The following is a 22,667-nucleotide window of genomic DNA, read 5'->3' on the forward strand; positions in this document are numbered from 1 at the left end:
AGAAACAGGTCAGAAGTTCAAATGCAACACAATGAGTCCTGGACTGCCTTATATTTAGAAAAGGTATTTACAGATCTCTGGTATTTAAAATGTTTTTAAGTTTTTAATGATATCTTGGACCTTCCCTTGCAGCAGAACAAGCCCTGTGAACGTTTGGTGTTGCAGTTCACATGTTAATTGCAAGCAGCAGTTTAATTGCTGATACATGTCAATAACAGGCACTTTGGCAGAGTATTTCCAATGTGTAGATACAACGATTTGTGTGGAGCAGTCTGCCAAAGATAACAGTCAAACACGAAATTAAACCACCAGACATTTGCAAAATAACGAGGATAAGAACCGCGATAAAACCTTGCAGCCTGAATGTCCCACAGCCCTGGGATGGGGGCGTCCGTCCCATTACAGCCCCACGGCCGGTACCTGGGCACGTTTGTCAGGGTGGATCCTCCCCTTTGGGATTCAGCTGCAGACAGGGATATCCCACTGGGATTCATCTTCTAAAAAGCAGAAGAAACAGAAGCTGGGGAAGCCAATAAATTTATATGTTGCTCTATGCATGGTATGACCTCTACATGACCATCCAGTATCCATTTCTCTCCTGGAGACAAATATATTTATGTTGCAAAGGATGGAAAATCTGGATTATCTTTTCTTACCTGGCTTCCCACTCCAGCCTTTCAAATCTGTTGCACTTGCAAAAATAACTTGTGCAGACAACCAGCTTGTTTCTACATTTTCCCTTCTCAGCTGTGATGAAGCACATCCCTCACTGTGTGGTGTGGAGAGGAGGCAGGATGGGTTTTCTCCACCATACATGCCTACACAGATGAAAGCTTTTATGCTCACAGCATTTTAAAACCAGCCCTTTGTTCCTTAGGCTTCCATGTCTGAGGGTGAAAAAGAATGCTTAGTGCTCAGTGCTTTATTAGATGTTGACCAGGGATGTTACTATTTTTGTATTTCTTTTGTCCCAAGGTATAGCAGGAAGTCATCAAGTATATACGAAAACAAATCTGAGACATCAAATGTGGATGCATCTAACAATAAAAACAGGAATTCCAGTCCCAGCGCCAGACAAAAGAGAGGTAGGAGTTCTGACAGAGCTTTTGCTTCCTAAGGGTAAAATATTTTAATATTTGCACGCATTTCTGGATTTTGATGAGCATACTTTAAATTGACGTTGTTTTAACCCAACAAAAAACCAATGCTACAAAGCTGAATGAAACACATGGAAATTTGGGAGCACCAAAAGGCATTACCTCTTCAGGGTTCTTAGGTCTGAGTTTTGATGCTTTATAGTGCTCTTTATACAACTTGTGTTGTTTAAAAATAGAACTTAAGGGACAATAGCATATGTATTTTAACCTTCTGCATCCTAGTGAAGGTGATTTCTAGACATTTAATTTATTTTTTTTTCCTACAGACTTTACTAACTGCTTTCTTTGCTTTAAGTCAAGGCGAGTTTTTTGCCTCTTTTGTGTATATCAGTTCTCCTCAGGTGTACAGTAAATAAACCCGCAGGCAATCACAGAAAGTCCCTCCATTTTTTGAGGCCATAAGTACAATAGATCTTCTATACAACAGAGGTTAAAATAAACACTATAAAGAAACTGAATCTCATCTGACAGTAGCAGGAACAGAAAATCTTTTGACAGCAGTTTCTTTTTTAGGCAGTATTTCTTAATGCTGAACAAACAATTTTCTAGTAATATGAAAAAAAGAAAATTGTGAGGTCTTAAGAGATTAATGCCCAAATGAGGTGTAAAGTAACAGCCCTCTTATAAATAAAGATAGAAAAAAAGAAAATGGAATATCTCTCTTGGAAAAATAGGCTATTCTCTGAAAGATTTTTCATTGCATTAGGTTTTCATGATGGGAAAAAAAGTTATGGATTCTTCATTAAAAACCCAATCTTAAAAATTAGTTTCAGTAAAATTTTATTTTCAGAACATTTAGACTTTTTATTATTATTATTATTAAAAAAGTGGAAAACTAGCTGTTGCTTTTCAATTTATAAACCCCTTAAAAACAAAAAAAAATCCAGGAAGATGACTGATGTTTTCTAACTGTCCAGCTTACTCAAGAGTGTGGGAACTGGGATCATATTCTGTGCTGATTGTCATTCTTCTGCCTTCTGCTTTCCCATGAGCAGCTCCTCAGGGCTCTGGCTGGGATCCCACTGCCTCAGCCCAGAGCATCCTCCTCCTCCTCTTCCTCCTCCTCCTCCTCTGGTGGTTCTTCTGCAGGGCTGGGCAGGGAGACCATTCTTTTTTGGTGATGCGGGTGTCCTGTGCATCCTGAGTTGCAAACCTCGTTCTGCAGAGCCAGCAAAACGCTCTCCAGTTCTAGATGTCCCACCAAAACGCTCTCCAGCTCTAGATGTCCCACCAAAACTCGAGTTTGTGTCCCTGTGAGGCACCCACGCCTGGGGTTCTGCAGGAGACTGAACTCAAAACCACCCCAAGAGCCAGCCCAGAGCCTGGGGCTCTGCCAAAACTGTCCTTTTGTGCCACCTACTGCCTGTAAATGCTTCTGATATCGCTGCAGTTAATGTGAACACAGATTATTTTAAAATATTGGGCAGTTTCTGCAGTACGGAAGGCGAGGGTACTATTGACAAGCTATTTTGGTTTCCTCATTCTTATTGATAAGTGCCTGTGGCAGAGTTTTCTACATGTAAACCAGTGTTTTGTGTGGACTGACTGGTGGAGGCACTGCCTCGAAATAAAATGGGAGCAAATCCTGCAGGAACCTGCGGGGACCCCCTTGTCTGACTGCCCTGCTCGAAGCAGCAAGCTGCTCACAGCCATGTCCATTTGGGTTCTGGACAGCTCCAAGGATGGTGACACCATAATTTCTATGGGGACACTCTCCTAGGTTTAATGCCTTTCACAGTAAAAAGGGGTTTTCACATTTTTAAATGGAATTTCCCATAGTTCAATTTGTGCCCATTGCCTCTCTCATCCTTTCACTGAGCTCCACTGAGAAGTATCTGGCTCTGTCTTCTTTATTTTATAAGATCCTCCCGAGCCTTTTCTTCTCCAGGCTGTGCAATCACAGCTCTTTCAGTCTCTCCTCATGTCAGCTACCACAATCCCTTAATGATCTTCATGGCCTTTCACTGGATTTTCTCGAGTGTGCCCACGTCCTGAGGAGCCCAGACAGGACAGCACTGCAGGAGTGTCTCTCTTGTGCTGAGATGAGGGGAATCTTCACCTCCCTGGACTGCCGGCACAGCTCTGCCCAGTGCAGCCCAGGAGGCTGTTGGCTTTCTTTGGCACAAGAATGCGTTGCAGGCTCTTGTTCAGCCTGTTGCCCATCAGGACCTGGTTCTTATTATGTTTGGAAATAGTTTCCAGGGTTATTGGTATACCTGCAGAATGAAGGAAAAGGTTTGAAATAACTCAGGTGGAGACAACATGACTTTAGAGACCAGTCTAATACTTTGCTGGTGCTGGGAGGCTGTGGGGACTTGTGAAATGCAAAGGGGTCCCTCAGTGGAGTGATTCAATTGCAGAGCTGAAGGACTAACACAGGAGCCCACCCCTCTGCACGTGCACTGCTGCACTCCCTGTGGGACTCTCTGATAATTAAATGCTGTGGATTTTTCTTGCCCTAAGAAAACAGAAAGCAAATATATTTTATATACCACTTTTTGAATCCTTCATAAGCTACAGTATGTGCGCAAGGATTGCCTGGCAGTGGGAGCAGCCATGGCAGGGAATGGCCAACACAGACAAAGGCAGCCCCACATCACCAGATGCACCTGCCTGGCCCAGAGCTGGCACTGAGCACTGGGTAGAAGGAGCTGAACCACAGTGACTAAATTCTTCTGTGTTGTTAAAATCTGTTCATCTCACACCCACCTATGCATGCAGGCACCTCAGATCCTGGATTCTCTTGGCTGCAAATCAGGAAGTGATGGGATGCGCTTTCCTTTGGAAGCACAGCTTGTCTGTCTGTTGCTCGTCCGTCAGTGTGGATTCACTGTCTCTTCGCGTTCCCTTTGTACTTTTGGTCTTCATTTGTCCCTCTAAAGATTTCCATGTGACAGTGAATGAAATAAAGAGGAGGAAAATCTACTGGTTAAATCCCGAGGCTCAGAACCAGGTACCCAACAGGTGGTTTTTCTCCTGCCCCTTTGCCATAAACCTTCTGGGTGTTATCCACCCACACCTCGAAAGGAGCAGATGGAGGATTTGGCAGGAGTGTGTGGATCTGGGGGTTTGATCTAGGTCCACCTGTTTCCTGCAATGTAACTGAGTATCTTTCAAGCCCAGAGCCTCAGGACCTCGATCCATCTGTGAGTGATCTCGGCAGAGGCAGCTGTCAGACAGCATGGCTCATTATCCATGCAGGAGCCTGGCATGTGGGCTTTGCTGGCATGGCATCCTTACATCCCAGCAAATCAGGAGATCAATTGCAGGACTCTCTGCTGGCTTCAGAGGCTTTAGAAAGGCTTCAGCAGGTAAGGGTGAAGGTGTCCCAGCCACAGGGCTGGTGAGGGCAGACTCTTCAGTGCCAGTGCTGGATTGCAGAAGCGCGACTGCTCTCCACACTTGCATGTCCTGCACTGCAAGGCTTCTTCTCTTATTTCTCCCTACAGCTCGCTGTTCCAACCAGTGATGTGTTTCCATAATAGAAGGCACTAACTCGCTGCTAAAATGTATTTTCCTTTGATGAGAGCTACCTCCCTTCACCTGTTATTCTTTGGTTTTGTTTTGTTGTTGTTCTCCATTAAAACTCAGTGAGCCAAACTCAACCCACAGGCTCTGTTTGGTTCAGCTGGTTTACTCACCCTGACCTCATGTCACCTCTCTAATTGATTAGCTCTTGCTCAGGCTTGAACTGAATCAAAATTTATTTCTTTTTAGTTGTCATCCAGTGCTAACCTTTCCCTTCCCACAATCTGAACAGCTGATCCTTCCTTCCTTATTTCTCTTCCCTCTCCCTCTCTCTCCTAGTTGATGCTTCCAGCAGCCTTAACCTTGAGCGCACAGCGCTTGCTAGAAAGCGATTCACATTGCAAGGTCTTTCCAACCGCAGAGCTCCACCCAAAGGTAAAATCACCCATGCAGCATTTGGTCTCAGGCCATCTGTCTCCTGCACTCCCACAATGTTCTCTCCATCCCATGGTGCCATCCATCACCGTTTCCTAAAGTGCTGCCGCATCTCACCCAAATGCTCCTTTGTGGTGCACACAAGTGGCTCCTCTGCTCAAAGACACCGCCACCAAGAATTGCTCCCACAGAAGCGCTGCCAAGGCAACCTCTGGGTTGGCAAATAACAGTGCAAATAACATTTGTTTCCAGTTTCTCTCAAGGGTCAAAGTGTGAACTGGTTTTAAATGATCAACAGAACTTCTTTCAGCAGCTTACAGGCTTGAAGAAAAAGAGTATCATATCTATTGTGCTCATGAGATTTTCATGTGTGAAATCATTCATTGCTTGGATGTCTTTGTTTTTTCAAATATTGTTCAGCTGTGGCCTAGTGGGGAACCAGAATTCAGGAGATCTGGAGTTTTATTTCACTTAATTATGTTATATGACACCATAAAATGCTGTGTTTTGGGTACTCGTGCATAAATGTTTAGTAGATATCCATGAACAGAGAGCATTGCGCATTCCTGTGATGGCTGTACAAGGAAGAGACTTCAGAGGAAAGAAAGAAATGTGAATAGAAATGAAATTGAATGACTGCTTACAATCACTTTCTGAAAAGATACTGTAATTACTCCCTTTATTGTGTTTGTGTGGCTTTTCTCCTGTTCTGATAAATAATATTTCCTCTGTGAGACAAAGGGTTAGTGTGCAATGATGGAGAGGGTGAGCATCAAAGGAGGAAGAAAGAACCAAGACGAAAGCATAAAAGCAGAAATACAGAAACATTAAATTATAATGTGATAAAGCGCACGAGAATGCACCAAGAGTCAGCACTGCTGTAAGATTCTGCCTATAAGATTAACACTGCATGTGGTAGTGAGATCCAAGATGAGCAAACAAAGTTCAGTGTCTGAATATAAAAATAAGTGGGTTTTAGATCTTGTGACTCAGGAAAATCAATGACAAAACACAGATTTCAGAAATAATACTGTCATTTTTGCAAGTTTAGATCCACAATTTTGTTTGGGGCCTCTATTTTATCTGAGTTTTCCTTGTCATATGAGATGTCTTGCCCTGTGTTCAGTGTTCCAGGCAGCAAAGCACAGTTTGAAGAGCTCGTGCCCCCTCAGCTGTAGGTGCTCTGGGTTCAAAGCCTTGCTGGGTCTGGTTGCTTGAGGTTCCTGTGGAACAGCTCTTACACAATGTCCCGTTTCACTCTGTGCTGCTGGGCTGCTGCTGAGCTGCTCCTGGCCAGAGGGAACCGCTGGCAGGGTGGCCAGCAGAGCGTGGTCATTCCCCAGGCAAAGCCTGTCAGCCCTGCACGGGCTGGCTGCTGAGGCAGGCTGGAAGCTGGGAGAAGGGAACAGGGAAGTGTCCTCAATCAGCTTGTCCTGCTCCTGAACACTTTGTCTAAAGGTTTTTGTTTCTGGCCATGGGGAAGGATGGTGTGTTGAGCTGAGCATGCTTTGGTTCAGACCTGCTGTGTCTGTTCCTTTCCAGAGCACATTAAAAGGAAGGTCTAAACAATATAATACCCCAACTAACTAGGGTGAAAACAAGATTGGGTATCAGCTGCCCAGAGAAATGCTGAACTGTCTGCCTAGGCTGGATACGACAGGCTGGAAAATGTTGTATATAATCATTTTGGTGTTTTAGCCAAGGAAATGCTCTGATGTCTGGAGAAGAAACTTTAGCATCCTGCACTCCATCAGTGCAGAGATCCCTGGCGCAGTCATCCCAGAGCTGGCACCAAAGTGTATCCAAGTCCACACTCAAAGCACCTTCCATCTCCCCACCCTTGGGTCAGCGTTAGCCATCCTGGTTTGCCAAGAGCCAAGTTCATATTTCTTGGGGTGGGCACAACTTCAGCACATCTCATAGTGAAATGTGGGGAAGCTGTGTCTTTTCTCCTGAGCAGACTTAGAGAAAGGGCAGGAAGCTAAGCAAGGAAATAAAAAAACCACTGCGTAGCCTTCACTTTCTCCAAGCTGGTTTGCGCTGGTAAAGATGGAAGCTCGGAGAATGTTTTCAGGCATTCACACGGTTAAATTTTAGAAATGACAAATGTGAACTCCAAACCATTCATGCTTGTTCTTCACTGTATTTCAGGTCAGTCATCACAGAACAAGAAGTTCAGTGTCTAAAATGATCCAAACCTCATCTGTAGACACACACCCCATTCCAGCCATCACGCTCATTTCTCTGTGTGTTGTAGCTGTACTTGGACCCTAGCTCGTTGCTAAAATATTAGTTGGCATAAGTCTCTTTTCTGAAGTATTAAAATTGGTGCAATTGGAATTGCTTTGAGAACATACTCATAATAACACTCTCTGTACTTTTCACCTTGTTGAGGGTATTTTCCTGTCTGTTTTAGAGGAGCAACCTTTCTTTTCTTTACCCTTTTCCAGCCGCTGCTTTGCTCTGAACATCTTTTACCCTCAGTGCTTATTAACCTCTAACCCTGCCCTGCATTGCATCTGTCTGTTCTCCCAGATCCAGAGTCTAAGGACAGAGAAGTTACCCGTCGCTTTTCCCTAGCCTCCTCCATCAGCACCACAGTCAATGCTTCTGCTGTGACCAAAGGTACTGTCATGCTGCTTGCTTAGCTGCCCCTCTCCCTGCCTGCTGCCTGGCACATTCACTGCCAAACGCTGCTCACTGGGTGAGTACCTCAGGCTCACTTTTTGCAGAGGCAGGAGGTTCCAGTAGAAGAAGAGTCACCACCAGTGTAGCACCTGCAGGGAGGCAGGCCAGGACATTTTGAATGTGTACTGGGGTGTGCTGCCAGCACAGAGTGACTCTTCCCAGTTCCTCCTCTATAGGCTTCAAAAAGTGCCGCTGGTGTCCATGGAAATTGGATTAATTTTTGGCTGATGTGGGGTTAGGTTTCCAATGTCTCCCTGGTTTGGATTAACTGATGTTCAGTTGAAATTATTTCTCTGTTTCCTTAAAGTTCTTTAGGATTTTTGCTTTCAAGAGGGAGAGAATCTCCTCAATGCGTAGCAGATATCAGATATAAAGAAAGCCTGAAATCAAGCCAAAACCAGAGGAGCAATAGATGCTGGTTTTAACCACGTTTAGCAATATCACTGATATGATTAGAAACTGTGTTCGCAGGGAGATTTTCCGATGTGTGAGGGAGCTGGGTGCTGAATGCACTGAACTCCATGCAGTTTGTGTGGGAGCTTATGGAAGTTTTAGATATGTGCTTTATTTAGCTTTAGAAAAGGTACTTTTACAAAATATAACTTACAGTACTGGTGCCTAGATTTAAACTCAAAAGCAACCCATGCATTTAAGCAAGTTGATTTTGTTTGTGGGCACATATGCCTACGTGTCAGGGACAATTTTGACAACAGAACATATGGACTTACACAGGATTCTGAACATACTGCCTTTTGGCAGTGTCTGGAATGGACTGGAGGAACTGATTTGCAGGGTCAAGATTTTCAGGGAAATGCACAAATCAAAATAGAAGGAAAAATGTCAGAATTAATTTGCATAAAAATCTTTGCTCTGTACTTGTCAGGAAGAAAGTTGCTCATATCTGTTGTCTTCTCAGCAGCTGGGAAGGATATGAGCCACATCCTTGGCTGCAATGAGGCTGTCAGGGAATCAGGGCACTGTGGGGTTGATGGGCAGAGGAAGGATGTGATAGTCTCACTACCTACAAATGTTTCTTTGACAGCACCTTTAGACCACTGCATTGGAATATCTTCACATGGAAGTCATGAACATAGCACAGGAGAAAAGGCTGTTACAGCTTTTTGCCCTCAGCAACTGCTCAGAAATACATGATCAGTGGCTAAATTATGGGAAGACTGACTTATTTCCTAATAATTATTTTCAAAGCTGGGGAGCAGAATGAAGCACATATGTACAAAGGAAATGGGCAATCAAGGGCTGTTCTTTAGTGTGGTTTATCAAAGGAGCATGTGTGAATTGCAATGAAAGTTAAAATTTGTTATAGTTTCGTACCAGAAAGTCCTGTCCTAGAATCCTGTCTGCCAAAAGATTGTTGGCAATCTCTTGGGATGCTGAGAAAGCTACTTCTGCAATGATTTTGAAAGCTAGAAAACAGAATCAGTGATATGTTTTATTTACAGCATCTGCTTTAAGAAAATATTTGAGGTGACAGAAGAAACGAAGCCTGAGTCTTGTCTCAGCATCAGCCCAGATGCAGATCTAGCCAGGGTGTTGTGGTCATCACCTCTGCTGCTGTGTCTGATCCTCACTCCTGACTGCTCAGCTGCCCCCACATGTGCAGTCAGGGCACAGGAGAGGCGCTGCACATGGACCCGTGGCTGGCGTCCCCCACTTCTGTGGGTCAGAAGTGTTGGTTTTGTGGGCTGTGCCCTGCCAGCCTCACGGGTGGAGGCTGGGACTGCGGCTCTGGCTGCCTTAGTGCCATCTCCTGGGCAAGAGCAAGAGGGAACATCTGTGAGACCTGAAGGGAAGCAGATTCTTTTGCTGTGATGTCTCGATGTCTTTTAACAAAAGGGTTCTGTTCCCTACCCACTTTGCAGAAGTGTGTATCTTCACCACCCAGAACCTAGGGGTTGATCATTCTTCTGGGTGAAATTAAAAGCGTTGGGTAGTTAGTGTTTCCAGGTGGTAGGAAAGCAAATTTCTCCTTTAACAATATTTACAGCCTTGTGACTCTGTAAACTTCACACAGGTCCCCTTGTTCCTGCAGTTAAAGTCAAGAGACATGAAATAAAGAGTGACCCAACTCCCCTGGGGTTTGAAGGTAGGAGTATTTCCATCCTGCATGAAAACCTCGTTTGATATTATTCACTGAATTCACATCTCATCACAGCTGGTGGATGACACTGGAGTCCATGAGGGGGTTTGGGTCAGTTTATCTGCATAATCAGCATAAAGACAGCTTGTCCTGTACCCTGCACTCATATTCACCTAGGCATGGGCCTAAATTAAACCCTCAGTTCTCTGCCTGTTTTGGGAAGTAAAGCTCTAGACTGTCACCTGGATAGGGATTTTCTGCCTGGCTCTGCCTCCCTCAATAGGGAGCAGCAGCAGGGAGCCAAGGGGCTACTTTTCACCTTCTCCTGCACTCTGGCCACTTGCATCCCTCTTCCCTTGTTAGCTTCTACTCCTAATGAGAGAAGCAGCAGCCATGTGCATGGAGACTACTGGGGAGGCTAGACTGTGCATTAATTACCATTTCAGGTGCAGTGTTTCATTTCAGACAAGCAGAATTTCCATACATTTGTTGCAGCAGATTCATAAATGACTGTTTAATAAACAGTTCCAAAGAGTTCAATTGGGGTGCTGTTCCTCAGCCATAGGAAGGTCTCCAGCTTCCACTGTCAGCTTTCCCCTCTACCTGACCATTTGCCTCAGGGGGACACAAAAAGCCAGGACAGGCTGGAGACAGAGATGCACTGAGGAATGCTTTCAAAGCATTGTGTTGCTCTGCACAAAAACTTGCTAGGAAGAGCCAGTGAACAGGTCAGTGATGGAAGTGGTGAAAGATCAGAGCTATCTCTCCATGACATTCCCAGCAGAAGGAGAGACTGGAACAGAGAGGCTGGAAGAAACAATCCAGAGGCAGCAGAAGTATTTTCTTCTGCCAGTGACCCCTGGCACTATGTTTAGAACCATCCTGGCACCCAGCACCAGAGTTTCCCAAAGAGTGGGGTTTGTGCCTTGCTTTCCTCACTGACAGATGCCCTGATGTCAGCATCCCCTGTGGCTGCAGAGGCAGGGAAGAATTCAAGGTGCAAGAACTATCTGCAGCATAGAACTGACTTGCTGCTCACAGGTTAAATGCAAGGTACTGCTGCACAGCATCCCTCACCAGACTGAGTATCTTTAGGTAGGAAACAATGAATGTTATCACCCCTTTACCAGAAGATATTGCTGCTATTACCAGGGCTCTGACTGAGGTAATAACACAAGTGAATCCCCCACAAAATTCGGTTGCATTCATCAAGAGTGAATTCATTAATTTCTGGTCTCCCCAGTCCCCATTTAGCTGCTGTATGGATTAGGATCAAACCCATAAATTATCACCTACAAAATGATTTGAAATGCTGCAAGGAAAATATGCTACAAATGGGTAAGGATGCTGTCATGAAATAGAACACTGCACTGTTCACTCAGCAATTGTCTTCCTTAACTAACATCAATACTTCTGTTTGATTCATTTCGCTGTTCTCTGTCCTTCTCAGACTTACAGTTTTTCTGTGGAATGCTGCTGTCCTTTCACTCATTTGTGCTGGTCATGTGTCTCCTCTTTTGTAACTGTTGGACCCCAGTCCACCTGTTTGTTAAAGAGACTGTCAGTTGCAGAGGTGATGCAGGAATTCACTTTGTACTGGTTGTCTGGTCACTATTTCACCTTGAAGACACAAATTGTACTTCCTGTCACAGATGCTTTTGAAAACACCATTTTGGCCCAGACTAAATGTAATGCTGGTTCCACCATGAGATCCGTACCTAGATCTGCTTCACAGACAGGTAAACAAAATTATCTGTAAACTCAATTTGAGAGTGCAAACTAAGTTTATGATAATATTAACTCTCTTTGTTATAAAGGGAGTTTTCTCTTTTGGTGAATATTGTTTCCCATCAAAACAATGAAAGAACAAGCTTGGATCACTAGCTTAGAAACAATGCCCCACATTCTGGTTTTCTGAGGTCAGGATAAAAGAATTATTTTAATTGAAAGCAGAGAGCTCAGAATTTGATCATTCTTATTTTATAAGAATTGAGCATGAGAAACAAGCTGTTTCTTAGTCTCTGAAATTCGAATAATGATTTCTATGGAAGAGGGAGGCTCACGCATATATTTGTAAGGAATTCTTGCTGATGGGGTTTCTAAACAGCAGTGGAAGCTTTGTCTAATGGGGCAGAGGGATATCTTTTTCTCTTGGTGTTTGTAGTCCAGACTGTGAATTTGAACTAAAATTTCAGTAGCAATTTGAAGTTAATTAGAATCAGCATATTCTTGTATGTTTAGACCTTTGCTAGTATTGCTGCTGTGAATGAACTGGTAGAGGACAGTGTCACTTCAGAGGCTGGTTTACACCTTTAAAAGTACAGATGACCACACCATACCTGTGGGGTGAGAGCTGGCGATGCAGCTCTGCTGGAAGAAGCTCCCTGTGTCCCTTGTAAGTGGGTTGCAGTCCCTGGGTGGCAGAAAGGGCTGCAGAACTGCATGACCATGTGTTGCACCAACCAGTGCTTGTAGCAGGGAGGATGTGCATGGGGCAGGATTAAATAAACCGATTAATAAACCTATTTCTCCCAGATCAGGTCACTTTTCTGTTTACTGCCTGAACTGCCTGGCTTGGGTTTTGTGTTGTCTCAGGCCAGCTTTTGGTGTGGGTTGAGCATGCTGGGATGTGCATTATCCCACGGTGTGAGCATCTGTCTCCATGCCTTGTGGTCAGAACTTTGCCTTGTTGAGAGCAATGGCCCACAGGATGTAAAGAACCTGGCTCAGCATCTGCTCAGCCCAAGTCCCTGTGAATCAGCTAATGCCCAGCAGGTACATTAATTAGGAAGGCACATGGTAAGTTGACTGACTCCATTCAGCTTGTGTCTGTCAGGGCTGCAGAATCATTTGGTGGATGCAAGGTCTGTTTCCTCTGAGCTGGACTGTAGTCATCCTCGTCCCCACCAGAAAAGGGACAGGCATCAAGTGCAGGAAGTGCAGATGATGATTGCCTGAGCAATCAAAAGAGCCTGAACTACTCCTACCATGGGAACCCCAGGCAGACAGGTGTTATAAGGCTCAGCCTCAGTTTCCCTCAGGACACTTCCTATGGACATGCCTTTTTAGAGGAAGAGAGACTGGCTGTTGAGCTTGGGCTGGAAATCTCTCACTGAGTCCATTCCAGTGGGCTGGGGTGGTTCTGGTGAAAATCATGCAGTAAGACATGTAACAGCAGAGATATGACTGAGAACTCTCCTCACCCCCCCGGTTGTCTTTGTGCCTTGCTCTTTACTCTGTCCCTTCCCTGCACTTGCAGCCTGCTCCACGCTATAGTCTTGTAAATTGCTCAGCTGGTAATATCACCTTGGGGTGACATGGAGATAGGAAGTCAACCAAAATTCCATGGCTTTGTACTTACTTAAACATGTGGAGGTAAGCTGGAAACTGAATGATCGTGGCCGTCTGAAAGTCATGTCAGCACAAGTTATCATTTGCTGTGCAGGAAGATTCCTGGTCCTTGTTTTTTGTCCCTCCTGGGCTGAAGGGATTGAGCAATGCTGAGCACTGGAAGTATCCATGGGTATGAACACTGCAGCCACATGCTGCTCTCACACCAGGGACAGTGAGTGGTACAGGCTTTTAGAGACAGAATAATGGCTGTGACATAATTTTTATGGCAAAACCATGGAATAAGCTATAAAAAAGTACCAGCAATTCGGTAAGTGGAAGAGTGGGAAGTGAAGGAGTGACTTTTGTTTTACAAAGACTGATTCTCAAAGAGGCTAATGTCTGATAGCTAACTCTTCCTGGTTTATCTCTTTTGAAAAGGTTGGCCCAGCAGACAAATGCCTTCTCTAGACACGTTTGAAGATTTCGAAGCCATCCCTTCCAGCATGGATGAACTCTCCAACTCTTCTGATTTGGAGGAAGAGACCAACCCCAACAATGTAATTGCTTTTTAAAATTACACTGCCCTTTCCCAGCACAGCTTCCTCCTCTCTAGGGATCACAATGTAACAAAGTTTGAGTTCATACCAGCCTTAAATCCATGGATGTGTGGGAATACAGAAGAAGGAAATTTGATCTGGGGTGTTGGAAGATTATTACAAGACTTGTTGATCAGTATGAGGATCATAAAAAGTCACCTATACTTGTAAGCTGTCACTTTGCCTGCTCCAAAAGTGAGGGAAAACTCTGTGTATTTAAAATAGTAATTTCAGACTTTCCCAGATAACTTCACCTGGTGTCACAAAAGCAATTTTTTTTTTATCAGAATAATGGCTGGTGGGTTAAGCCTGAAGTTTAAATGCAGAGAACAGGTCTATCTGAATTTTGATAAATATTTAACCTGGGCATGATAAAACACAATTGCCTAGAGAAGGAACCTCTGCCAGCTTGAAATGCCTAATTCAGTATTTAACTAAAATCTCTTGCACAGTGTTCTTTCATCCATAGTGATTGTATTTCTGGTGCCTTGTTTCATTCATTTTAGGGGAGCAATCTCTTCCGGGTCGAAGGCAGCTTTGACAGCTGTTTCCCAGATTCTCTTACTCTCGAGGATGGAGATTTAGTGCAGTTTGTGCAGGAAGGAGAGAATGGGCAATGGTGAGTATGGCAGAGAGACAGAACTGGACAGGTTGAATGGCCATAACTTCCTGCAAAAGATGGAAAATATTCAGAATAATGTCAAAATCAATCCAAAATCCACTCAACCTATTGATCACAACATGAAAGAGGCAGTGGGAGGCATGAACACACAAAGCAGCTTTGGTTAATTCCACCTGGGTGGCTTTGATCCCAAATGAGGTTTAAGGAGACAAATTTGTGTAAAGAAAATGGAAGGGAATTGTTATAGTTAATATAACTATTATAACTATATAATAGTTGACAGCAGAAGGACATCTGTCAAAAGCAGCACCCTCCTGTCGGACGCACCAATAAAATCCTCACACCTTCCACTGAGAGCACGTTTAGCCCCAAAAGTTTAAATATGTGATTGACAAAGAGGAGTGAGTCTGGCCCCCTGAGCTCACATATGTTTTGGTGTATTCATTTTCTCCTCCTGCCAAGTGCGTGTTAGGAACAGACCTGCCTGGACATCCGAATTCTCCTTTCACAGGCAGTTTGGAGGGAGCAGATCTGAGCTTGAAATGCAGTCAGACCCTTCATTCAGAGCTGACACACAGCTAAGAGGGGAGGGAGTTCCAAAGGGTGCAGTAGGGAAGTGAAATAAACTCATCCACCCCAGGGTGGTATTTACAGCAAGAGGGATGGATAATATGAAATATTCCTTTCCTTCAGCTCTGAATTTAGAATCATAGAGTCATTTGGGTTGGAAAAGGTCTCCAAAACAGAGTCTAACCATGACCCCAGCACTGCTAAGCCCAAAGGCAGTGTCCCAACCGTGGGACAAGGCTCTGCTTTCTCGTCACACAGCTTGCTTGCAAGTGACCTTGCTCTGGGATCCTGGGTCACCATCTGACACTGCAGAAACTGACACCTGTAGGTGACCACAGAAATGTGGTGGGACAGCTGACATAGCTGGAGTACTGCACTGGATGGCTACAAGCTCTTCAGAAGAGCCAGGAAAGGAAGAAGAGGTGGAGGGGTGGCCCTTTATTTTAGGGAGGCTTTTGATGCCATGGGCGTTGAAACTAACGACGAGGAAGTTGAATGCCTTGGGTAAGAATTAAGGGGAAAGCAAACACGGCTGACATCCTGCTGGGAGTCTCTGTTATCATCCACCCAACCAGGAGGAAGAGCAGCTGGAGAATGTTTCAGGATCACCAGCCCTTGCTCTTGTAGGTGGTTTTAATCTACCAAACATCTACTGGGAACTTAATACAGCAGAAAAGAGGCAGTCCAGGAAGTTTTTAGAGTGCATGGAGGACAACTTTTTGTCACAGCTGGTGGGTGAGCCCACCAGGGGAGGGACTATGTTAGATCTGCTGTTTGCAAATAGAGATGGGCTGGTGGGAGGTGTGGTGGTTGGAGGCCACTTGGGGCACAGTGATCATGAAATGATAGAGTTCTTGATATTTGGTGAAATCAGGAGGAACATCAATAAGACTTTTATGTTGGAATTCTGGAGGGCAGATTTTGGCCTATTTAGGAGACTTATTCAGAGATTTCCTTGGGAAGCAGCCCTTAAAAACGAAGTAGTCCAGGAAGGTGGGCGTGCTTCAAAACAGAGATCTTGAGGGCACAGGAACAGACTGTCCCCGTGTGCCAAGGGAAAACTCTGAGTCTTTAAAAACATAATTTCAGACTTTTCCTAGATAACTTCACCTGGTGTCACAAAACCAATTTTTTTTATCAGAATAATGCCTGGTGGGTTAAGCCTAAAGTCTAAGTGCAGAGAATAGGACTATCCAAATTTTGATTAATATTTAACCTGGGCATGATAAAGCATAATTGCCTACAGAAGGAATCTCTGCCAGCTTGAAATGCCTAATCCAGTATTTAACTAAAATCTCTTGCACATTGTTCTTTCATCCATAGTGACCGTGGATCCATGATCTTGAAGGTCTCTTCCAACCTAGTGATTCTGTGATTCTGTATGGATACCTGTAGGACTGCCCTGGGGGGTCCTCTGCCTTCTTCCTTAGTTTAGGAACTAATAGCCCAACAAGCACCTCTAAGAAACACAACCCAGGAAAGGCAGTGGAGGAAAATTCACTGACTGTTTTGTGAGTTTCAGGTTAGTGAAGAAGCTGGTCTCGGAGAAGAGTGACTGGGTTCCCTCCAGTATATTGCAGCCAGCAGAGGGGGACAGTAACAACATCATTAAGAGCAGCAATGCAGGTAATAGAGAAAATGTGTTACTGGTTTGGTGGTTTTTTTCCTTCATATTGAAAAAGGATGCAATAGTAAAAGAAAAATGTGATAAGAAGTGCACTTTCTATATTAAAGTACTTACCTGAGTGCGTGTCTGTGCTGCGGTTTCTGGTGACATTGCTGAGCTAAACCTGAAATTTGGTGCCTGGGTGTCAGAGCTAGTCAGGCACAGCAGCTTTCTTTGGCCTGGCTTAATTGTTTTCCCCTTTCTGAGCAGAATCTCCCGTCCAGCTTCTATGGTTATGAGTACTGGCTGCTTTACAGTGAGCCCAAGTGTCTCATACGCAGGGTGTGCCTGCAGGACAGCTTTGATCCTGGCATGGATGGACTTTGGATGTAGACCAGCATCAGGGCTGTGCTTCTGGCCTAGGTTTGAACACATTAAAATTTCATGAACCATGACGGCCTTCATCATATTTCACAGCTGGCTCCAAAAGCTGCAGGAAGGACTGCTCTGGCAAGATCAGCACTAAAAGTCATCTGTCCTCAGCTTTGGTTCTGACCTAACACCTAAACAGGTTGCACTGGAAAAGCTGAATCTAAGCAGTTTTGCAGATCAACGGTTTACAATTCTAGACTAATATTTGTCCATCCTTAAATATAATTTACCAAAATGTGTCCTGCTTTTCTTCTGGTAGCAGAAGAAAGCAAAATCTGGCACAGCCATTCCCTGGGGATCTGTGATGGAGAGCTACCAGGACTTTATTCTGAGTTACTGATCTCTGTTGATTTTTTGGTCAGTTTGTTAAAGTGGAGGAAATCCTTCTTGAACCTCAGGATTCTTTGCTGTGGTGTAAAGGGAGTTTGGTAATTGCTGCTCCTTCATTTCCACAGCAGGTCAGTCCTCTCCTCACCAGCCCAATGATGGCTCTCATTTCACTGGCATGTCCAATGCTTCAGGAGAAAAAAAAAGCCAGGCACACATTACAGTTACACACCAAAAGAGCCTCCCTTGCCTTTTGTGAGGGAATTAGGAGAGCAGTAGAATTGTGATTTTATGTTTTATTTTATTCCAGTTTTTTTTGTTTGTTTGTTTGTTTGTTTGTTTTAACAAAGAACCTCAAGACTGTAGATGGAAAATCCTGCAGACATATTGTAGTGACAATGCCCATGTCCTCCTTTTCAGACACGTACAACGATTCCTGCAGCACGGCCTCGGTAGAGTCAGACACGAAGGAAAGTGAGGTGGCCAAAAGCTTCCCAGCAGAACAGAGGGCTGGCAGCTGAACAGCAGGACCAGCCTTCCTCAGGACCCCGTCCACCTCTCTTTATCTTGGGTGGACACTGGATCAAAGCTGCCTTTCTCACAAGCTCTGAGGTTCCATAATTCACTAAAATTATATCATTGTGAACAGATGAGAACTGTGCTGTCCACCTGGCAAGCTGGGAAAAATAAACATGAAAGGAGCATTAAACATCCAGAAAACATCAAACCTACCTTCAGTATTAGAGGAGAAAAATGCTGCTCGCATTGATTATCAAACTGTTTCAGAAGATGTGGCCTAAATTAGGTCGACAGCAGAGCTGAAGAGTTTCTATGCACGCACCTTTTGGCAACTTTGCTTGAGCACCACATCACGCAGAGGGGCACGTGGTGGTTACCAGTCCTTGCTCCACCCTGGGGTCACCTGGAGGCTTTTCCATTTGCTTGCCTCTGGCTGTGCCTTCCCTGTCCTCCTTAATTCCAGCCGATACATCATCACAAATGTGCCCTTTTTGCTGTCGGTCAACACCAAAAACCCCTCCTGAGGGTGGCTGTGGAAAGGAGACGTCTGGCTGGGAGCATGGGAGAAGCTCCATGCAGCAGTGATGTGACTCCCCTGCGCTGGCCAGGGGGGCCCTGCTGCACACGGCATTCCACACCTGGAGCGGTGCCGGTGGCAGCTCCTGGCTGGGAGGTGCAGGGCTAAGCAGGGAAGTAAAGACGTGTGACAGCTACTGTGACAAAGAACACTTTGAACTCTTTTTACAGTCCAAGTCATTCCTCTTTCCCCTCTACAGTCTCTGGTTGCTGGATCACAGCCCTTTGCATTCGGTGCCGAGAATTCAGTTGAATGCCATTTACTGTCACACGTTTGAGTAGACTGCATGCTTTCCTTGTGTGCTGGGCTATGAGTAGATACATTTCACCCCCCATTTGGAATATACTTAAGCGTTGCAAATAGGCAGTGAGCATTAGATGCTCCAATGAGTGGATAAAGTGTTGTTGTTAAATGCTTCTTTCCAGGACGTTTGATGAAAGGACTGTACCAAATCTCTGCCACATAAGGATGTAATGTATAACATAAAGTGATTACGGATGGTATAATTCCTACACAAGCCATTAGCTCATTTAGAGCAGCTGTTAAGGCATGAAGGCATTTTGATGGTAATTGGGTCTTAGGTCCCACAAAAGCTGCTAGTACTTTAGCAAAGATAAATATTGACTGAGGGCTGCAAACAGGCAAAGATCAGTCGGGTAAAAACGAGCCCAGAAGAAGTTCAAGAGTGAGTGAGTGGCTTTCACTCTTCGGGATGTTTTGTTTAACCCTCAGAATAGTGGTGCTTTATGTAAATAACAAAGGGCACTAAAAGCACTAGAAATGGAGATGAAGCAAAACCAAAACCCACTCTTTACTAATAGGGCCTCTGAGCAAAGCAGTAGGTGTGTGTATCATTTCTGCTCTCACCTTCGCTGGGACTCGAATGTTTTCCTTTGTGTCTCAGTGGAGGCTGGCGTTGCAAGTACCTTAGTGTGTGAGTCAGGATAGCCTTGGAGCAGGTAGATAGTCCTGTTTGGGAAAAAGCCTTGGAGCAGGGAAAGGCTTAGCCAGATTTTTTTTGCCTGTAAAGACTTATTGCTTGATTATAAGTTGCACTGTAGTGATTGATTTCCATGGCTCTTCTAACCCTCCATATCTAAACTTTGTGATTTTTGACATTTTCTCTTCATGACTATAGAAACTGAGAGTTCAGTACCTTTCTGGAAGCAATTTCTGTCCTACAGAGGTAGGAGCTTGGCTGTTTTTGTTGGTCATTTACCTCAAAAAATGACATGTAGGCTCTCAGGAACATGAATCCTCTTGGTCTACTGTGGTTATCAGCATCTTTCAGTCCCCTAAGGAAATATGCAGCGACATTTTCTTATAGTGCAATTATTTTATCCTCTCTCTAAAAGGAATTCATTCTGGTTTCTCTATTATTTTCAGTAATTTTTGCACAGAACAGTGCTGCTGTTTCCCCCTGCCCTAAGCATAGGAGAGGGAAGGGTTAGGGAGCTTTGATTGCACATTAGTGAGTATAGTAAGCTTTTGTGTGTGGGAGAGAGAGATGGGGAAGGGTTACCCTGGGTGTATGAAACTGCCAAAATGAAGATTTGTGACATTGCTGATGGATGGAAAGACAAAATCTGCACTTTGGAGTTTTATTTTTGAGGAATCTCATTCTGATTGTGAAATGGCAGTAGGAAGTCTCTGAACTGAAGATGAGAAGTCAGGTACTGTCAGTCCTTTTCCTACCTCTGCATGAGCAGGGTGACACTGTGCTTGTCCTACGTCCCCTGGTGCCCCAAAGCCTTCCTATAAAATGGGGGCTATTGAATTTCCCACTAAATGCTAAATTTTACTACGTACACAAAAATTAGGGGGAACCTCCAGGGAAAAGCAAAGCATTCAACCCCATAGGCTCTGATGTGCCCTCCAAGAGTGCCACTGGTGGCATCCTGTGAAGCAGCCTAGAGCTGGAGCAGGGAATGGGGACACTGAGGAAAAGGATCCTCTCCCAGCTCCAGACCATCTGTCATGGCAACTGCAAAGGCAGGGGCTGGATTATTGCATTTTCCTCTCTGCTTTGTTTTTGAAAACTTCCCGCCCCCCCCCCCCCAAAAAAAAAAAAAAATCTCATGTTTTATCCCACTGGACCAAAGTTTGAGTGTCTCCTGCTCCATGGATACCCTGGGGATGACAGGTTCCTCTGTCCCATGGCTGTGCAGCAGTGGCACAGCGTTCTTGTCTTTGGGAGCTGCCTGTGCCACAGCTCCTTGGTCACACTGAGCCTGAGCAGGGAGCTCACAGCCATTAATTGTGTCTTTAACCCTCCTGCAGTGCCAGGTGCCTGTTTCTGCCTCCATGTTCCCAACCCAGGGCACAGGGCAGCCCTGGGCAGTGTCAGGGTCCTTTGGCTCCAGAGTCAGCGAGACAGGGCCACTGCAGGGGTGGCTTTGGGAAAGAATGAGTTCAGTGATGATCAGGCTGCTGACAAGCCCTAGAGCAGCCCACAAAGGAGTAATCTTCTGGCTTTGCTGATGAGACAAAATGCGGTTTGATTACTTTTTGATTTTTTAAAATAGTATGCAGGATAGTCTTTTAATTACTGTATTTCTGTCAAGCAAGGCGATAGTTAAGGGAATGACTCTCCATGTACAGTCTAGAAGATGATTTGGTAAAGTCCAGCAAGACTAATGTGTGTGTTAGGGTATGCTTATTCTGTCTGTAGGTCTTTGACACCATCCTTTTCAGGTAGATGGACCTAAAAATCATAGTTTTCAAATCAGGATTTAATTTCAGTGCTGTTCAGAGATGATATAGTGACCATTTAGAAGCAATTTAAAAGCAATGTTTGTGACTAAGTTTTGGCTGTAGAAGACACCAGATCCCAGGTAAATCTGTGCTGCTGCAGCCCTTGCTGCTGGCCCTGTGCCTGGCTGTGCTCCCTGGCCTGGGCTGGTCACACCTGCCCTCCAGGCTGAGGGTTTGCTCTCCTCCCTCTGCTCTGCTGCTGTTCTGCAAAACTTCAGAAACTTCCCATCCTCAAAACTGCTCACTCAGCTGTGGGTGGGCTGCAGAGTCTTTCCTTAGTGGCACCAATGGCAAACAGAGACAGGCAGCTGCACAACACACGAGTCTTGCTTTTAGTAATCCAGGCTAAAATAGAATCAGGCCTGATCCTCTCCTCTCACCTCGAACCCTCCCAGGTGGAGAACCAGACCAGTGGTCGTTTTCTTGAACACAAAGCTGCAGCCAAACCACATCTGAGCTCTGGCTTTCCTCACCAGTGACAGCAAAGCTCTGTGTGTGTCTTATGTTCTGGTCGTGTGTGTGATGAGAAGCCATTTCATTATCTATGATTTTTCTTAGAGTCTTGATATTTCAAACAGGATTGGGTATGAGAAAGGCCATGTGCTTCCTTTCTGAAAATACTCAAAGACTTCAAATATATATATATGATTAGAAATATATAAGAATAATAAGAAAAAAAAGGATCCAAAATGTGTATTTCTTCTTGCAGCTGGACTGAAATAGCTGCTAAGATTTCCTCTCCCCAGCTGAGAATTGGTACAGTTTGTTTTTCTTACATGATTTCCATGGTGTTGATAATGATGTATTTGTATATTGTGACTGATGAGAGATAATCAGACAGGGAAAAAGCACAGAATTACCTGTCCTTTTTTCCAGTCAAGACAGAATGTATGAATTTATTACAAGAAAAAAGTGTGCAAATGACTTCCTGTAATTAAGCCATTCTGACCTGTGTAGAACCACACTTCGTTTGAAATTTATAAAAATTATAACTAGTACAAAACCCTGTGGTTGATGTCTCTATATGAAGCAACAAGTAAAATGAGATTTTTTTTTTTTTCTATTTGAAATAAATGATTTATCAGTAAAGGCACATTACCAGAGCTGAAAATCCACTGATTTGTCCAATACACATGTCAAAAGGCAAAGTAGAGGGTTCTTTTCTTTACCCATCTCCCTTAGTCATGTTCTGAATTGCTGTGACTCTTAGGAGTGTGCAAAGGTTCACACAGACACCTCAGAGGCAGTTGTAGATGACTTTATAATAGTTACTCCTGAGATATCTGCATGCCTTTGGCTACCAGTGTTCATAAGGGAGGGCTAATCGACCCAAGTACAAGCTGTGGATCATGCAGAAAAGCAAGCAGGTAAAAATGAGAATGTAGAAACACAGTGCAAGTCGAGCAAGATAAACTGGAACTGATTTCATGCAGTATCCAGATTTCTGGGGGAAAACCTCACGTCAGCTGACTTTTCAAGTCCTTG

General features: G+C 44.4%; 1 protein-coding gene across 7 annotated transcripts in view; it reads left to right on the forward strand.

The window, feature by feature from the left end:
- MCF2L2 (MCF.2 cell line derived transforming sequence-like 2) overlaps positions 1-22,180 on the forward strand; it is a 159,565-nt gene extending 137,385 nt beyond the window's left edge. For 4 of the 7 annotated variants that reach the window (XM_040073952.1, XM_040073953.2, XM_040073950.2 and 1 more), the window contains 9 exons: positions 976-1,085; positions 4,965-5,060; positions 7,596-7,685; positions 9,781-9,852; positions 11,499-11,585; positions 13,618-13,736; positions 14,282-14,394; positions 16,490-16,593; positions 17,753-22,180. In XM_040073952.1, coding sequence (XP_039929886.1) covers positions 976-1,085; positions 4,965-5,060; positions 7,596-7,685; positions 9,781-9,852; positions 11,499-11,585; positions 13,618-13,736; positions 14,282-14,394; positions 16,490-16,593; positions 17,753-17,853 — 892 coding nt within the window. In that variant the 3' untranslated portion in view covers positions 17,854-22,180. The remainder of the gene's footprint in view (positions 1-975; positions 1,086-4,964; positions 5,061-7,595; positions 7,686-9,780; positions 9,853-11,498; positions 11,586-13,617; positions 13,737-14,281; positions 14,395-16,489; positions 16,594-17,752) is intronic. The other 3 variants (XM_040073954.2, XM_040073956.2, XM_040073957.2) reach the window with 3 other exon arrangements.
- Positions 22,181-22,667: the final 487 nt, after the last annotated feature.

Source organism: Hirundo rustica, chromosome 10, assembly GCF_015227805.2.
Source record: "Hirundo rustica isolate bHirRus1 chromosome 10, bHirRus1.pri.v3, whole genome shotgun sequence".
Classification (NCBI taxonomy): domain Eukaryota; kingdom Metazoa; phylum Chordata; class Aves; order Passeriformes; family Hirundinidae; genus Hirundo; species Hirundo rustica.